General features: G+C 50.9%; 3 protein-coding genes across 3 annotated transcripts; 1 reads left to right on the top strand and 2 right to left on the bottom strand.

Moving 5' to 3' along the window:
* Nucleotides 1–138: 138 nt before the first annotated feature.
* On the bottom strand, nt 139–2,127 carry STEHIDRAFT_154884 (uncharacterized protein; the record flags this gene model as incomplete). The annotated part of the gene is made up of 11 exons (XM_007302025.1): nt 139–258; nt 319–598; nt 668–723; nt 784–798; nt 854–896; nt 965–980; nt 1,031–1,101; nt 1,298–1,404; nt 1,455–1,555; nt 1,977–2,011; nt 2,075–2,127. 11 exons carry the CDS (start codon nt 2,125–2,127, stop codon nt 139–141), a joined length of 897 nt encoding a protein of 298 aa, XP_007302087.1.
* A 3,949-nt stretch (nt 2,128–6,076) lies between these two features.
* STEHIDRAFT_138238 (uncharacterized protein) lies at nt 6,077–7,246 on the bottom strand. The gene is made up of 2 exons (XM_007302024.1): nt 6,822–7,246; nt 6,077–6,762 (listed from the first exon to the last, which is right to left on the bottom strand). The coding sequence occupies exons 1-2, from the start codon at nt 7,160–7,162 to the stop codon at nt 6,123–6,125; spliced, it is 981 nt and encodes a 326-aa protein (XP_007302086.1). The 5' UTR covers nt 7,163–7,246; the 3' UTR covers nt 6,077–6,122.
* A 6,114-nt stretch (nt 7,247–13,360) lies between these two features.
* On the top strand, nt 13,361–14,880 carry STEHIDRAFT_94322 (uncharacterized protein). The gene is made up of 2 exons (XM_007302023.1): nt 13,361–14,207; nt 14,267–14,880. The coding sequence occupies exon 1, from the start codon at nt 13,419–13,421 to the stop codon at nt 14,193–14,195; it is 777 nt and encodes a 258-aa protein (XP_007302085.1). The 5' UTR covers nt 13,361–13,418; the 3' UTR covers nt 14,196–14,207; nt 14,267–14,880.
* The last annotated feature ends 76 nt before the right edge of the window (nt 14,881–14,956 follow it).

Raw genomic sequence — 14,956 nt, 5'->3', positions numbered from 1 at the left:
TTTACTCCCGCACTGGTGTTTATGGCTAAAAATAGGAGGCTATATTGGTCCATTCATACATTAAACAAGAAAATACAGCGAGTGTGCTTGAGAGTAAACATACCTTCGCAGGTCACTTGAGCAGACAGTCAGAGAGATTCATGGGGTTGCGACGATACTGGACGGTATGGCGATGGTGCTTGATGGAATAGCGACGGTGCTCAGGCGCCTTTCGATACCCACCATCTCGATGGCTCCACTGTTCTCTTCGTCGTAGATCTTTCGAAAATATCCCAGAATCAGTCCACGCCAAAATCAGAAAGCTGGAAACATGCCCACCACAGGTACAAGCGTTGTGTTCGCATTAGGTCTCGTCGCCCAGCCCTCGCCATACACACCGTGACCGCTGGCGTCAGCGCCACCATCACCTGCGGCGTCCTCGAATACATCGTCAAGAATGGAATCCCACTGGTCGTGATCCAACGGTGCTCCTATGTTTCCTAAGAAACGGTTCTGGACAAAGGCTATGCCCGGTAGCGAGGATGATTCGCTTGATTCTTGCTGTTGACTGTAGAGTCGGAGGTTGAGGACGAGACGGTTGACGAATAGATTCGGTAGCCTAAATAGCGTAGATTGTCAGACGATTCTCTCGAGTGAAAGCAGTGCATGCGAATGGTTTTGTAATTACAAAGCATTGAAGGGTGTTACGATGTTGGCGATCGTCAGGGATGTTTCGGTACTGCCCTACGTGAAGGCTTAGCGTGTCTATGCTGAATGTGACCGCAACGTCGTTGGCGCTCTTACCAAAACTATGGCCTGCTGTTGTCTAAGTGTCAGCGCAGGATGTTCATGAATGAAGCTAGAGTACCCCTACCAATGATAGGGCAGTGTTGGCGCCTTGAATGACAGATACAGCGCTATATGTCCGTCAGAACATGCATTATTTTGGGGAGAGACATAGGGACGAAGATGTCTCAAGACGTACAGAAAATACATGATACCTAATATACCATGTAAGTTCCACGTGACAACTTTATGGTGAGCTGCGTACCGTCCCGGAGAATCAACTCCGTTATGCCCTTCTGTCCCAATCGTCGCATTTCCATTACATGTTGGTACGTCCTAATAAGTGTGACAAAGAAGGTGAATGCATCGAAGGTCAAGGCTAGCACGCTCGTGATGACGTTGGCTGGAAGTTCATCAAACAATATAAGGGTTTGTGTGAGGGAGTAGACTGTCTGCACGTACACCTAGATTGTACATCGATGTGTAGTAGATATCAAGCATTGAAAAAAATCGGTTGCGATCCGGTGCTTACCACTGAAACAACTCGAGATCATGCCCAGGCGTGGATGTGGACCTGCAAGCGGAGAATGTGACAAACTGCGTCCCTTCCGTCGACGCGCCCGTGGAGATGAGGGCTCTCTGTACACGACATGAGTAAGTGGTCATTATAACAAACATAATGTTCGCACCCAGATGTTGATGCCGATTCTCGCACCCGTTAATGCGACCGCTAGAAGAAGAATAATCCTCATGCGACCGCAAATGGCGTAGACACGGAGTCCGAAGAGGGCTGAAGACGGATAACCACTGAGTGAGCCTCCCACACGAAGAACTTGATCATAAAAGAGAGCTGACCATTCGTCGTGACTAACGCGACATATCTGAACGCTATGGTCCAATCGCTTAACACAGCACACCTTATATAAACACACGTTAATCGTACGTGGTGGTTCCCAATTATTTGAAGAAGACACTCACCCGTCATTGGATACGTCTCCGGGTAGGATGATGCGCAGCGTCCCAAAAAGATAAAGCGCGAAGGAGTATCGATTCAAAAGAAACAGTATTTTGGTTCCTGTTAGCGTTCTCGACCACACAGCTTCAATCTCCATCGGTAAGGTCTGAAGGAAATCGATGATCCATAGAGCTTGTTTGGACAGGATGAGAGCCATGACGGAAGGACAGAATGTGTGAAGGTAAAATCAACGCACCGGTGGACGAAACCTCCGTATAATTCTCGATGACCCTGTAAGGTGAGGTGGAATTTAGAACGCTAAGACTAGATGGGTACAGTGCGGCCGATTCTTACCAAAGCTTGTCTTGGAGTACGACTTCAGAAAGTGCAAGAGCGGGACCTGACATATTCGAAGAGCTCAAAGAAAATATAGCGGCCGAATAGTCAATGAAGACGGGTTATATATCCTTTGTTCATGCTCCCAAAAGACACAAGAACACTAGTATATGAAATGGCAAGATGGCCTTCCCCACTGTCTGTCAAACGGTGTTCCGTGAGCATGCACCATGACAGATGTTCTATGAGATACGAACTTCTGTATTTATTCTGAGCTCGGTTCTGCCACAAGATCACGGCAGCAAAGAGGTACTTCGGCTCAGGTGCCTGCGAGCAGTGAAGTTACTCAGCCACAATTCAAAGATGTAAAGAACAAGGCGAGCACATTGAGAACACCTTTCTGGCTTCAAAAGGCAATGAAACGATACGCCCATTCCACGCTCCCAGGACTGTCAAAGAGTCTTCCCAAGGACGATTTTCTGGGGCTGTACCGTGACAAACAATCAAACCTGATGAAGAGAGAAGCCAAGTGAAGGAAAGTGCCAGTGCTGGGCGTACTGTGAGAGGGTGAAGTTTTTGTGCAGAGCAGATCTTTCCTCGTGTTCCCCGTCTTTTTGGATCATGCCCCTTCAAAGTAGTCGTATGATGACGTTCACGATGAACCAATATATCAGGAGGCTTTGCCGTAAGACTATTACGAAAGATGGTACCCGAACAGTGGAGAACATCGTTCTGTGATACTGTCACAAACGACAGGGTCCCTGGCAGAATGGCACTGACGCGGCGACTCGGAGCGACCGATGCCACGGATGCGAAAAGGAAACAGGAAGCGCCATTAAATCGCATTGTCCGATGAGTTCAAGCAACCCTACTGCCTGCTCACGAGAACGGCCGACATTCGTCCTAGGAGTAATTCGGTTAGGTGTGAGTGCGGAGAAGCTGCGATCAGATCTTATCGTCCAAGGACAGCGAATAGTGGGGTCAGAAAATGTCCCGGGGTTTCATTCAGTGTCTCCTCGACGGGCCACACCAGGGAGAGCACCGCAAAGTTACGAACAGGCAACAAGAGAGAGATACCTCATGACGGCAAAAGACACACAACGTCCACGTGCACCTACCCTTTCCACTAGCAACTTGAAGTCGAGTGCATCAGCAAAATGCCCGGAGAGTTGCAATCGGATGCGGAGTTTGTAACCCGATGAAATGGTTATGCAAAGTTATATCTGGTTGTGACTTCACGCGATTGGTTGCATTGATTTCCTTTGGTTACATAGGGGTTGCAGTCGGGTTGGGATCATAGCAGTTGTGTACTAGGCCCAGGTGTAGTAAGACAGCGCATTTTCATGATTTACCTTGTCAAGATACAGGTGATGTATGTTGTAGCACAAAATTCAGGAGCAAAGAAGTCGAAATAGAGAGGGGTGCTAGCCCGTTGGGTGTACGCTATGGCTCATGTAGCAAGCACGCCCATAACACGGAAAGTCTCTTAGTGTAGTCGTAGTAGCCCTCGCCTGTATGTGTACCAAATGAATAAGATAATGTGATAGGTCGTGAGTTCGATTCCCGTTATGAGCAAACTCGAAGATCAGAAATATGATAAGAAACCCGGAAGACCGGGAGGATCGGCGGAAGCGGTGGGGCTACCCGAGAGAGCCGACAGCATAAGCACCGAGGAAAAGTTTTGGCCGAACGAAAGCCTAGCAGGGGGCTCGAGGTTGCAGTAGGTTTCATATGGTTCTACTCTGGTTGCATCCGGGTTGCATTCCAGATAAAATCAATGAGATCGGCATGTTTCCATTTACATCCAATTTCTATCGGTTGTGACTGGTCTTTCTCTTTGCATTCACATTATGTCCTTATATAACCCGATTATAAAATCTGAGCCATTTTGCTGATGTGACGGATCGTCGTCGGAGAAGGCAATCATGATGATGAACTTTGGATGAATTCCGCGAGAGCTCTGCAAATCTTCTGCTTTACTGTAGACTCTTCCGGTAGAGTTTCATGTGTGAAGTATTCTCTCGCGTGTATGATGTCGAGGAAAGACAGAGAAGGTGGTAGTTGATTGGGAGTTGACCGTTACGACGTCCGAGTCACTCCGCGGCGACTTCGCGGTTCGGGTATCCTCGACGGCCAGGGTTAGGGTTGTGCCACGCGTCCAAGGCGCTTACATTGGCCTGAGGCGGCTTCAACTTTCTCTTCCAACATTCCGAACCACTTTATGCATATTTCTCGTCTTGACATTTCCCTTCTACGATTATAAGGACCCCTCAGCCGTCATACTCGCTCCCGTTGCCCCGCAGACACTGAACCATCTTGTGACGGCAATACTTATGCTCAGCGGGTCGCTCAGACTTCAGGTAGCGCGGACTCAACATCTGTCTTCACTAGGTATTAGTCAGAGTTTGTGCTTATTGTTTGCTCAGCACCTATGTTAACACAAAGTTGGTAGTCCGCATCCGCGTAACTTGCTCCTCTGTGCCTGACACCCTCGGGTTTCTTTATAAAAACTAGTAGAGATCCTTCACTGTCACATGAGCGAACCCAATTAGACTGCCCCGCCGATGTGTACCGCACCTCAGGCTGTTGACCACGATCTTGACTCGCGACGTGGCCGGTAGACTGACCAGGCCGCCGTGGCTCCTCTGTCTCCGATTTTGACGCCGGTATATACGGTGATCCAGAGGCCAGTTATTACGGCTACGACAATATATTTCGGGAGGGTCAGGAAGATACTTTCTCTTCTACTTCCTTGAACTCCTTTGCTGTCCTGCTTTCTTCTTCGTTGACGGCGCCACAAACGACACGAACACTATGATTCTGCTTCGTTCTCCAGAGGACGATATGCGGCGTGTGAAGGATTTTACGGAGCTTGTCGGAGGTGCTAAGGGCGTGGTACCGCAGGGCGCTAAACTGATGGTCAAGAAGGCGGTGGCGAGTGTTGATTGCACCAAGGGATCTGCCTATCGAGTCGGGTGGTGTTTTTGATCCAAAAATATACTTGACCTGAGGCATTTGAACGTTTGCTCCCACATAACAGAAGACTTTTAGATATAGTGTAGAGCATGCTTCCAGGACATTTTAGAGCAGAGAAACAAACATGATAAACAAACGAGTGAACCTCATGGATTTGGATCTAACACTGATTCGCAAGTCTCGACCTCACCGACAGAGAGAGCACCCTAAAGAACGTGCACCGCCGCGAAACCGCGCACGAATGCACGAGACACCAGATAGGCTGAAAACATGACGGACTGGGACCTAGGGCAAAACCATCCGAGTGAGATCAGGCCGATCTCGAGCACTGCCTGCATCTCTATGCTCGACGACTTCAAACGTTGAGCGGTGTCATTGACATGTCGAACCGAGAGAGCAGTGGGAAGAGCTCAAACCCTGGATGGTCGCCGTAATAGCGGCCCCATCGACCAGACTCGCCGGTAATTATGGTCGGGAAAGACACGGTCATCAATCCGGGCATACAACTGCCTACGGGTTGAAGGTGCTTCCGCGAGTTGGAAAGCACTCGACGAGTGGCGCCAATGGGCCACTGCGCCCCCAGGCTTCAGCGAATTATGATCGAGGATTAGACTAATGGCGGCGGATACGTTGAAGGATCCCGAGTGGCTGGATAGGAATTGGGTTTGCGTCCCCTAATATCTGGTGACAATGACGATACGGAATGACCCGGTAGCTGCGCCAGAGCATGAGGAACCGCATTGTGTCGTTCGCCGTGCATTCTGTTTGATCACCCTTCAAGTAAGTAGGATGGCTGTCCAGAAATCTGTCGTGAATGAAGATGTGGGAAAATCTGGTCAGTAGCTGAACAATAAGGAAGTCAAGGTGACTGCTTACTACAACGGTATATAACACGGACAACGGAGAGGGCAATACGGTGTATATTGTCCAGAGCTTCGAAAATACGACATAAATCCAGAAATATGATGCGCTAGAAAAGGGCGTGAACAGCGTTACAACATGCATAACTCGCACGGACACAACATGACTGGTATATGAGTGGAGGGTGGTACAGATGGGAACAACTGGACGGAAGGGAGAACATGGTTCGTTAGGTATCATAGCTCGGGGCTGCTTCTCGACGATTATCCAGGGAGTCTAACGCCACCACATCATCCTCAATGTCAGTATTGTCCGTCTCTCCGTGAATAATATGCACTGTCTGCTCTCCAGCCGGTACCGAACGAAGATACGCTGGCGGTAGTCTTTCGTCGTCGTCTTCAGACTCGGTGACTGCCGTGGTGGCATACATACGGGAAAAAGCAGAGCTCGTTATGGAAATTGATCGACCGAGCCCGAGCTGAGGATGAGACGCGGAGTAACGACCTGATAGCCCTGGGTATCCTTCGCGACTCAGTCTCCCAGCCGTGTCAATCTCTCGCCACTCGAGCTTCCCGGCGCATACCATGATACAGGTCAGGATCACCTCATCCATAATGTTTGCACCGACATCGTATACCAAGATTTCTGGATTGACGCTGCCTGGATCCGGCGAGGTAAAGAGCGCAACCATACGCTCGGGAGATACCGTAACGGAGGTGGAAGACGCGTTTCGTGATGTAGATGAAGTGGGCGGTCGGGTGTAAGACGTGAGCTGACAGAAGAAGGTGCGCATGGCAGGATAAACTAGGCTGGAGTTCGCTCCACGCCGCCATCGGCAATGCATGCCATCGGCCTGAAAGACCTTGCATCTGTTCGAAAGAACGTGGTCAGCGTCTGCTGGAAAGTGTTGAGGCGAAAGGAGCTATACTTGTTCTTGAGAAAGCCATTTGACCTCTTTAGAAAGCCCTCGAACCGCATTGTCTGCTCGTGCACGACCACTAGTCCGTGCCCCGTCCCGCCATGATTTCCTCGGCCACCTTGCCACCAAACCTCTCCGACGACCGTTTCCTCTCCATGCTCACTCAGTCGTATCAGGCTGGTCGCACCCTCGTGAGTTGCAGTCATGTAGATGGCCCTGCGTGATTTCGCATCGATGAATGTAGAGTCGAGGACGCTCGTGTGAGATAGCTTGAGCTGGTAAGCCACACTGATCGGTTTCGACAGGTCAAGCTCTCCGCGCGACCCCAACATCCGGTCGGAGGCAGACATCAGATTTCAGGTCACGCAGTGCAGTGTGTATGAAAGCAGTAGTATCTTCAGGTAAGACAAGTGGCGTCCTTGCCGGTCAGAAGCAGAAAGAAAGGTGAAAGTCAAGAAGCACAAGACATCGATGTTCGGATCCCATAGCGGTGACGAGGCCGTCAGCTGCCACGGAGCTGCGAGCGCCACTTTGCCGGAAGACTTTCGTTCTTACCTCCGCCCGGCCCCTGCCGGATAGTTCGAACTTCTCGCGTGTGGCACTGAGTGTGGCGCTCCCCTCCGTCGTAGAGACCCGATGCTTGAAGCCTGGTTGCTCCTTCGACTATTGGCCATCAAATCAGAATAGATAACTCCAGGGGCATACAAAGTCTGGCGAGCTAGAACGTGATTTATAGCTCAGTAAGGACGATGGACATCGGAGGCCCCTGACTGCGCGGTCACTCCTCAAAATAACTTGGCAATGACTTGCATTGGTGATACCTAACTTGAAGGCGCACTGATATCCATCCGTACAGTACGGTCATGGACACCAACAATTTACTCTCATACAAGATTGAACCAAGAAAGTGGTTATGTGTGCCTTGATGTTGACCCAATGTTGACCATGGTTGTGAAGTTGGACAATAATCTTGAAAGCGCAGCTATTGCAATATATTATGCTCCGGTTGTGCATTTCTGGTAGCCCCTTTTCGTCTGGCATCACACGAGAGCTTATCAGAAACATTGAAGTACCATCAGGTCGTGACAGCAGTCGGCATGAGCAGCATCCAAAGGAGATAAATCGCATTAGGAAACACTAACCAGGACTATCCGAATACAACTCACATCTAACGCTATGGAGCTAGTAGATCGACTGAAGTGGGGAGTTCCATCACCATCTCTGTCTTCTACTGTTGATAACACCACCAACATAACGCCACAATCGGAGGGCGCAACAGAGACGTAGGAACCAGGGATGGAAGCATGAGGTTCTGGCACCCGTTGAGACCATGTCACGCCGGATCCGGAATAGAAACATCTTAGCAGAATTACACTCGACATATGCATTTGGCAACAACCATGCGCAATACGACGGGTTCTTGGAAAGCAAACTGGACTGTCTCTGTCTCATGCACGGAGGCGAGCGGCGTTCGCTGAGTCATCGTCATAATCCTCCCTGCGACGCCGAAGATCCCGGCTCGTGATCCAAGGAGATCTACTCACGCAGGCATTCCAAGCGTGACCCCAAGCCCCAGTAAGCGGTTTTTAATTATAGAGTTTTCTGATGCTTTGCTCCTTCCCTTTGCCGATTGGTCGCTAAATTCACGGCTATACTCGCAGCCAAGTCGTCATCGGATGGACCCAACAGGGTAGTAGCCCTAAGTGGGTCAGTGTAGCTGAGTCGCCGTCCTCCCCTAACGGAGTAAGTGCGGGGACGTACACCCTTGAAGAGTAGCTTCCCCACCTGGCCGTGAAGCGTAGATCGCCTTGTTTTGGGTAGACGGAACATCCGGTGTGCTATGTTTATCTTTCAAACGTCGTTGGAACCCTGCTGCAGGAGCCACCCTTGCCGTAGTTTCAGGTGCGTAGCTAAACACTTGCATCTGTGAACACCGACCGAGATGGGTCCTGGAAAGGTGACCGGAAGGGTCAGGGAACCAATGTTTGATCGTCGAGAATGGAAGAGCATAAAAAACGTACACAAACGGGATATTTTGGGGATCATCCACAAGTCGACGAGTGGGTATGTGGGTCGCCGAGGTGAAGACCTATATAAGCACAAAGAGGTAAGGTTGATCCGAGACAGGCTACAACAGGTCGAGACCTGCTTGGGTAAGAAAGTAGGGTGTGATCATGTCTATGAGTTGACTATAGCCCAGGGAACCGTGACCAGGGTCCTGTATTGACCGGCGATGAAACATGGCGAACTTCATCGTCCATCGTGCAGATCCTTATGACTATGTAGCGAACGGTGTAACGCACCAGGCTCTACGAGGCGACATTAGCGACTGCTGAAACCTTGAGAGACGAATTAGATAGCAGGAAAAGGAGCTGAAGATTCAGTAATCGCACATGGCCGACCTAGATCCTTATGAACATGTCGCGAATGGTATGGCGTAGCAGGTTCATCGAGGTCGAGTTTTTCGACTAGTGAAACCTTGAGAAGCGAGACCTAGCCGACAAGCAAAAGGAACAGAAGATTGAGTAGCCGCACATGCCCGACGCGGGAGGCTCTGAGTCACCTTGTCGCACGCTGGCAAAGAAGCCACGATCCAGAGTGTCGCCTATCAAGGGGGCCACTCAAATGCAAGGCTTGAGCGTCCGTGCAAAAATATGTTGACCGACTGTATCCAGAGACAGAGTCGTGAAACAGAAAGACGAAGATTAATAACAGCCTCGCATGCCCGACCAAGGACACTTACTATTGAAAACGCTGGTAAAGGAGCCACGAATGTGTTTGACCGGTCGTGGCCGTGCCCAGAGACGTGAAACAGGTTCTGTTATACGGGTCTCCATTCTCTCGGATGATTCATTCAAAAATGGCTCGTTCGAGCTATACCAGTCGGCCCCTGAAGATCACCAACACTTGTGTCAACAGATCCGTACATAGCTTGTCGTCCACCATTCTGCTATGCTTACCTGGGACGACCACATAAATGTTAGAAGAGATCAGGGAAAACAAACTCGAGGTGTCACTTATCAGAAGAGGGGCAAGCGAGCTACGTCCATGTATCGCAGTACGCCACCAAACTACATGGTCGACACGGAACCTCTCACCTTTTACAAACACAATATGCATAGACATCTAGAAAAGAAGAACCCAAGCGCCCTCCGGCGCTCTCGACACTTTCAACATTCCATACTACCTATATACATCCTCCAAGATCCGCAGTCGCACTGACGGCGGGTACGCAGAAGAATGTCAAGTGAGTCAACACTTGAGGCTACAAACGATACTCCCGCCTCCACAAGGACGCCGGCAAACAACAATCAATGAAGCGGTCACTCGATATTGAGTACCTATACTGCAGTACTACATCATCATCATCATCGCAAGCGCCCAACGAACGAACATCCCAAGAACAGCCACACCCCACACCGTTCCATTCTCAGCCTTCGAACTTCGAAGGTTCAGATTTCAGATTGCGCTCGTGGTTCTGAAACACAGACCAACTCTAGACATGTCTTCGTGAACGGGGGATGCTTTGAACGCCGAGCAGGCTACCACATGCCAGTGTAGTGCGCGGTGGTGAGATCACGAAGAGGATTCAGAAGGCGATGATGCATGGAAATTGTAGTTTGTAGATGATGCGCGTCATCCGTGCGGTCGCAGTATTAAACCCCGCAAATGAGATCATGCTCGGCCTTCGTGGTCGCCTCTAATGTAAGACTATTGAGAAGAGACATGAATGAACGAGTGGCGTCATACTGTCGAGAAAGGGGTTCTATAGTCTTCCGATCATCATCATTGTCCAAGACAAATAACGAGTGGCGTGGCGTCGAGTGGCAGAGTGGCAGAGTCTTGTGCAGGCGCAGGTGCAGACTAGTTTTCGCAACCATTAACGATTAACGATCGTATGCCGTACCCCTGAAAATGAAAACGCTCTGATTTCAACAATGGAAAGCGAGGCTCAACTAACCAGACCGTTCGCTTCACATAACATATGAACGGACCCATGCTCGATCTCAATTGGGGCACGTCACCCAGAAACCATTACTACGCCACCCACCCATAAGTACATTCAAACATGCATATGCACCCATCTGCGCCCGATATTCGGCACGACACAGCTCGTAGCCGAATATGTTCTATCCAATATACGAAGGATCACCGACTCGGCAGGCTGTACGCATACGCATCGAGTGGCATCTTCTGCTCAAGCCAAGTTGCCGACAAAGAACGAACAAGGGTCGTCGCAGGAAGACATAAGCGCGACCGAGACCGTAGATCGTAGATATCGGCTATACCATTCTCGCGCGTTCTGGGATCGGAAATAGAGGCGGGCGAGAGAAGGTTTGGAAGGATAAGTACACAAAAGGGTGTAATCGCCAAGGATCACTGGCGTGCATGATAACCAGCATCCGTCATCATGATCATGATAATGAACAACATAAAACAGCACCCTGCGACCCACCGCACGCAAAATAGATGCATGAAACTCAAAGCGCAGACGCATTGACTAGCAAAGTGCGTAAACGCGCCGCGAAGTCGAGTTTTGAAGAGTCATTCGGTATGCGCTGTGAGGTAATGAAGAACCACGAACCACACACCAACCACATGAGATCGAACCTAAGTAGCAAAGAACAGGCCTTCTCATGGCCTGACACGTTTTTTAGTGTGCGTGCATGCCGCTGCGCCGGCCTCGCATGTGCATGATGGGTAAGTACTGTATGCATGACTGGAACCCATGTAACTTATCTGCTCCTGATCATAGATCAGCGCACGGACGGGAGACAAAGCGGAGAACGCGGGCTGCTGTCGGTCCTCGGAGAGCACAAGCGGTAATAAATAGATGTTCGTTCGACCTAGATTCCATACCACGCCATCATGCATTGAGCAGAAGGTTTTGAGGTTCGAGCGTAGGCCTATTTTTGGGAGCATAGAAGTTATGGGGTGAGGCGCCGAGATGGGAACGTGAGAGAGAAAACGCACATCATGCACGCGCTCTTACACAGACTCAAACTCTTGAGATGCGGGACAGAAAAGGCACATACAGGCGAGGTCCGACGCGAAGGCCCGGAGGGTAGTGTCTGATCACTGTCTGATCGTGATGGGACTCGGAAAGACCGCATAAGGGATGTTGGGCGCATGTTAACTTAATACATGTGTGGAGACGTAAAAAGCGAAGGAACGACTCACTTGCGCCGGTCGGACGATAACGACAGTCATTGATCCTTGAGGCCCGTTGCAGCATCATGCAGATCAACCGTCCCAGGTACACATTTTGTCTCTGGCTCTCGATTGAGCGACGAGCGTGATAGAGTTGAGACGTTTTGTGTTAAACGAGCCAAGGCGGCCCAGGTGAGGTGGCTCCACCGATCTAGGACGGTGGGGGCCACGTCCACTCCTCGTTCGGTGTCAGAAGGACGATCTACAGGGACACGGCGGGGCAGAAGGCAGGATCGTGTCCGCATGATCAACTGCCGTCTTTGCCGAATAGAAGTGTTATGAGAATGAACACTGAGAGTATTATGGATCTTTCCGTCCGAAGAAAGGAAGAAGTAAGCACTGAATTAGTGAATAGCCAGCCCAGGCGCGGAACAAAGCAAGCATGTGCACGGTGGCGCACAAACATGAGCCCACCGATGGAATACGATTGGGTCGTCAAGGCGTAGGAAGGACAAAGGGCTCCCTGGCTACTGCCGAATACGAGATACTGGAGAACAAAGGGGTGCGATTGGAGGATAGGACATCAGGGAGTATCAGGGCTAAGAATGGAGTGGCTCCTGCGCGTGCGCCAGAGGGCGAGGATAGGGGTTACTAGGATTTACTTTCGTGACTCGGGAACCCTTGTGGTGACGAGGCCCCACGTTCAGTGTGAGAATTAGGGCACTGCTCGCCGTAAAAGCCCTGAAACCGCGCAGAAAAGAGCGACGGCGAGTTCCGAGTTCCGTCTGTGAAAAAGAATATTGCGCATGAGGGGGACAAAGGATTTCAGGGAAGACAAAGGGATATGAAGCTGTGGGAAGAACGGATGATGAGAAATCGATTGGATTGATTTCCCGGCGGAGAGAAAAGCGGTGGGGGAACAACGCGTGCTATATGGAGGAAAGTAGGGGCGTGCCCCGCTTTCGGCAGGCGTAGACCAACTGCCTAAACGGGACTAGCTCGGAAGGTGGGCTAGATGGATATCTCCATTCAGAAATCAGGTCGTCCCTGCCAAAAGCGCCGGTGCCATGCTGTCCTCGACTCAGACAGAGAATGACTGTCGTGAAGGCAAGCTCATATCGCTCTATTATTTTTCCGAGCACAGGCCTTCTAGGGCAAGAAGGGACGGCGGAGGACACAATGTAGCGGACGAAAGAGGGAAGAATGGAGAGGCGAAAGCAGGAACGCGGGCTAGCGTGGGAGCCGCGGAAGCATCGAATTCTGATATTCGGCCGTGTTTACGAAGAACAAACAACTTGACGAAGACGGGCACGTGGCTCTGTTGACAGCCGAAGCCTATATACAGATTCCTATAAAAGAACGCGCGGGCTCGCCCTCCTCCACGCCCACTCCCCTCACCGCTCCGCCACCCCACTGCGCGCACATTCCCCCGCAATCGCGGCCGCTATCCACATCATGCCTTCCTACACCATCCCACCTCACAAACGGCAGCGTCGAACCGCTACTTCTGTCTTCGCTGGGGATTTCGACGCCCGGCCTCGTCGTGACGTCCTGACAAGCGTTCTCAACGGTGTCCCCATCTATCGCGCGGTCGAGAAGACTGAGGAAGAGAAGCGGGAGAGGCGGCGAGAGAGGAAGGAGAGGGAGCGCGAACGCGAGAGGGAGAGGGAACGAGAGAGGAAGAAGGCACAGGCCGTCGCGCAGTCCAAGCCGAAGCCCGTGCCCAGCGTCACCAAGCGCACTGCGACCCCTGAAGCCGCGTCCCAGCGCAAGTCCTCTACTATCTGGCCTGCCATTGCCCAACAGTCTCTCGCTACCAGTCCTTCGTCCTTCTGGGGCGCACGCCCTGCTATCCGGCTGCCTGAACCTCAACGGTCTGTCTCTATTACTCCTCCACCGATGCATCTCTCTTCTCCACCCACCACCCCTGGTCCATCCATCTCCTCGAGCACCTCCCGCACCTCGTCCAAGAGACCACATACCCCAGACGACGAGTGGGACGATGACCGCTCGTATGATGCCCACACACCTACTGCCTCAGCCTCTGCCCGTGACCGACCGAGGAAGAAGCGCGTCGCGGCCAAGAAGGGCTGGAAGGGCTGGGTCGAGGGCTCTCCTCCGCCTTCCGACAAGTTGATCAACCTAGACGACGTTCCTCTCCTACGTGAAAGAAGGACGAGGAGTGGAAAGAGCTTTGACGCTATCGGTGTCGGTCAGGACCAGTGGATCTAGGAAACCTTGACGGTGTGTTCTCTCCCGTTGTCATAGTTGTTGTCGGCCACTCATATCTCCACGTCTATCAGAACACCGAGGGTGCACCACGCTCCCTCGACGCTCTCATCTCTGCCGAGCGTTGCTTCACACTATCTTGCTCGACTGTATGCAATTCTCTTCTGTCGTGTTCTCGATTTCTTGCGTTTAGGGTAATGGGGCTATATGTCAGACACCGTTGTTCTTCTCCTTTTCTCCGCAACATTTATTGGTTCTCGCTATTCTATCTCGCCTTGCTTTTTCTATCTCCTCCCGTGTACTTTCACCTTGCTTTCTTGATTCGCGATTCACCCAACCCTTTACCATCCTTTACACCTCGCCTCGAGCACCCGTTTCGATGCGGACCCAAAAATCCCTGATTCACACTCGATCCTTCTCTTGTCCTCTATCCCGTCCAGTTTTATCTACTCATGCTTGCCTCTATATCTCTTGCTTTGCTAACCGTCTACTAAAGAGCCTGAAGTTTCCAGTGGCTATATCCCAACCTCCACCTATCCCCGAGTCCTATCCCTATCCCTATCCCTACGAGTAGAGTTACTACAATATGATTTTTCAGATACTTACATGCATAACGCTATCAGATGGAGATAGTTGAATACCGTATACGTTGAATCGAACATGTCAAAATTGCCGCTGACACCTTCCCCCTCAATCATCTCCAATCATGCGTTGTGTCACAATCTTTGGAGCCTTCTTCTCGAATGTTCTGGTGTCAAGATGGA

This window comes from Stereum hirsutum (assembly GCF_000264905.1).
Source record: "Stereum hirsutum FP-91666 SS1 unplaced genomic scaffold STEHIscaffold_4, whole genome shotgun sequence".
Lineage (NCBI taxonomy): Eukaryota > Fungi > Basidiomycota > Agaricomycetes > Russulales > Stereaceae > Stereum > Stereum hirsutum.
This window is presented reverse-complemented; position numbering and strand designations above follow the sequence as displayed.

What these genes read in the sequence shown, in the direction of transcription:
- STEHIDRAFT_138238 (XM_007302024.1), bottom strand. Translation starts at nt 7,162, where the DNA reads ATGTCTGCCTCCGACCGGATGTTGGGGTCGCGCGGAGAGCTTGACCTG. An exon ending in AATGGCTTTCTCAAGAACAA is followed by an intron (nt 6,763 to 6,821) that starts GTATAGCTCCTT and finishes TCTTTCGAACAG; the next exon opens with ATGCAAGGTCTTTCAGGCCG.
- STEHIDRAFT_94322 (XM_007302023.1), top strand. Translation starts at nt 13,419, where the DNA reads ATGCCTTCCTACACCATCCCACCTCACAAACGGCAGCGTCGAACCGCT.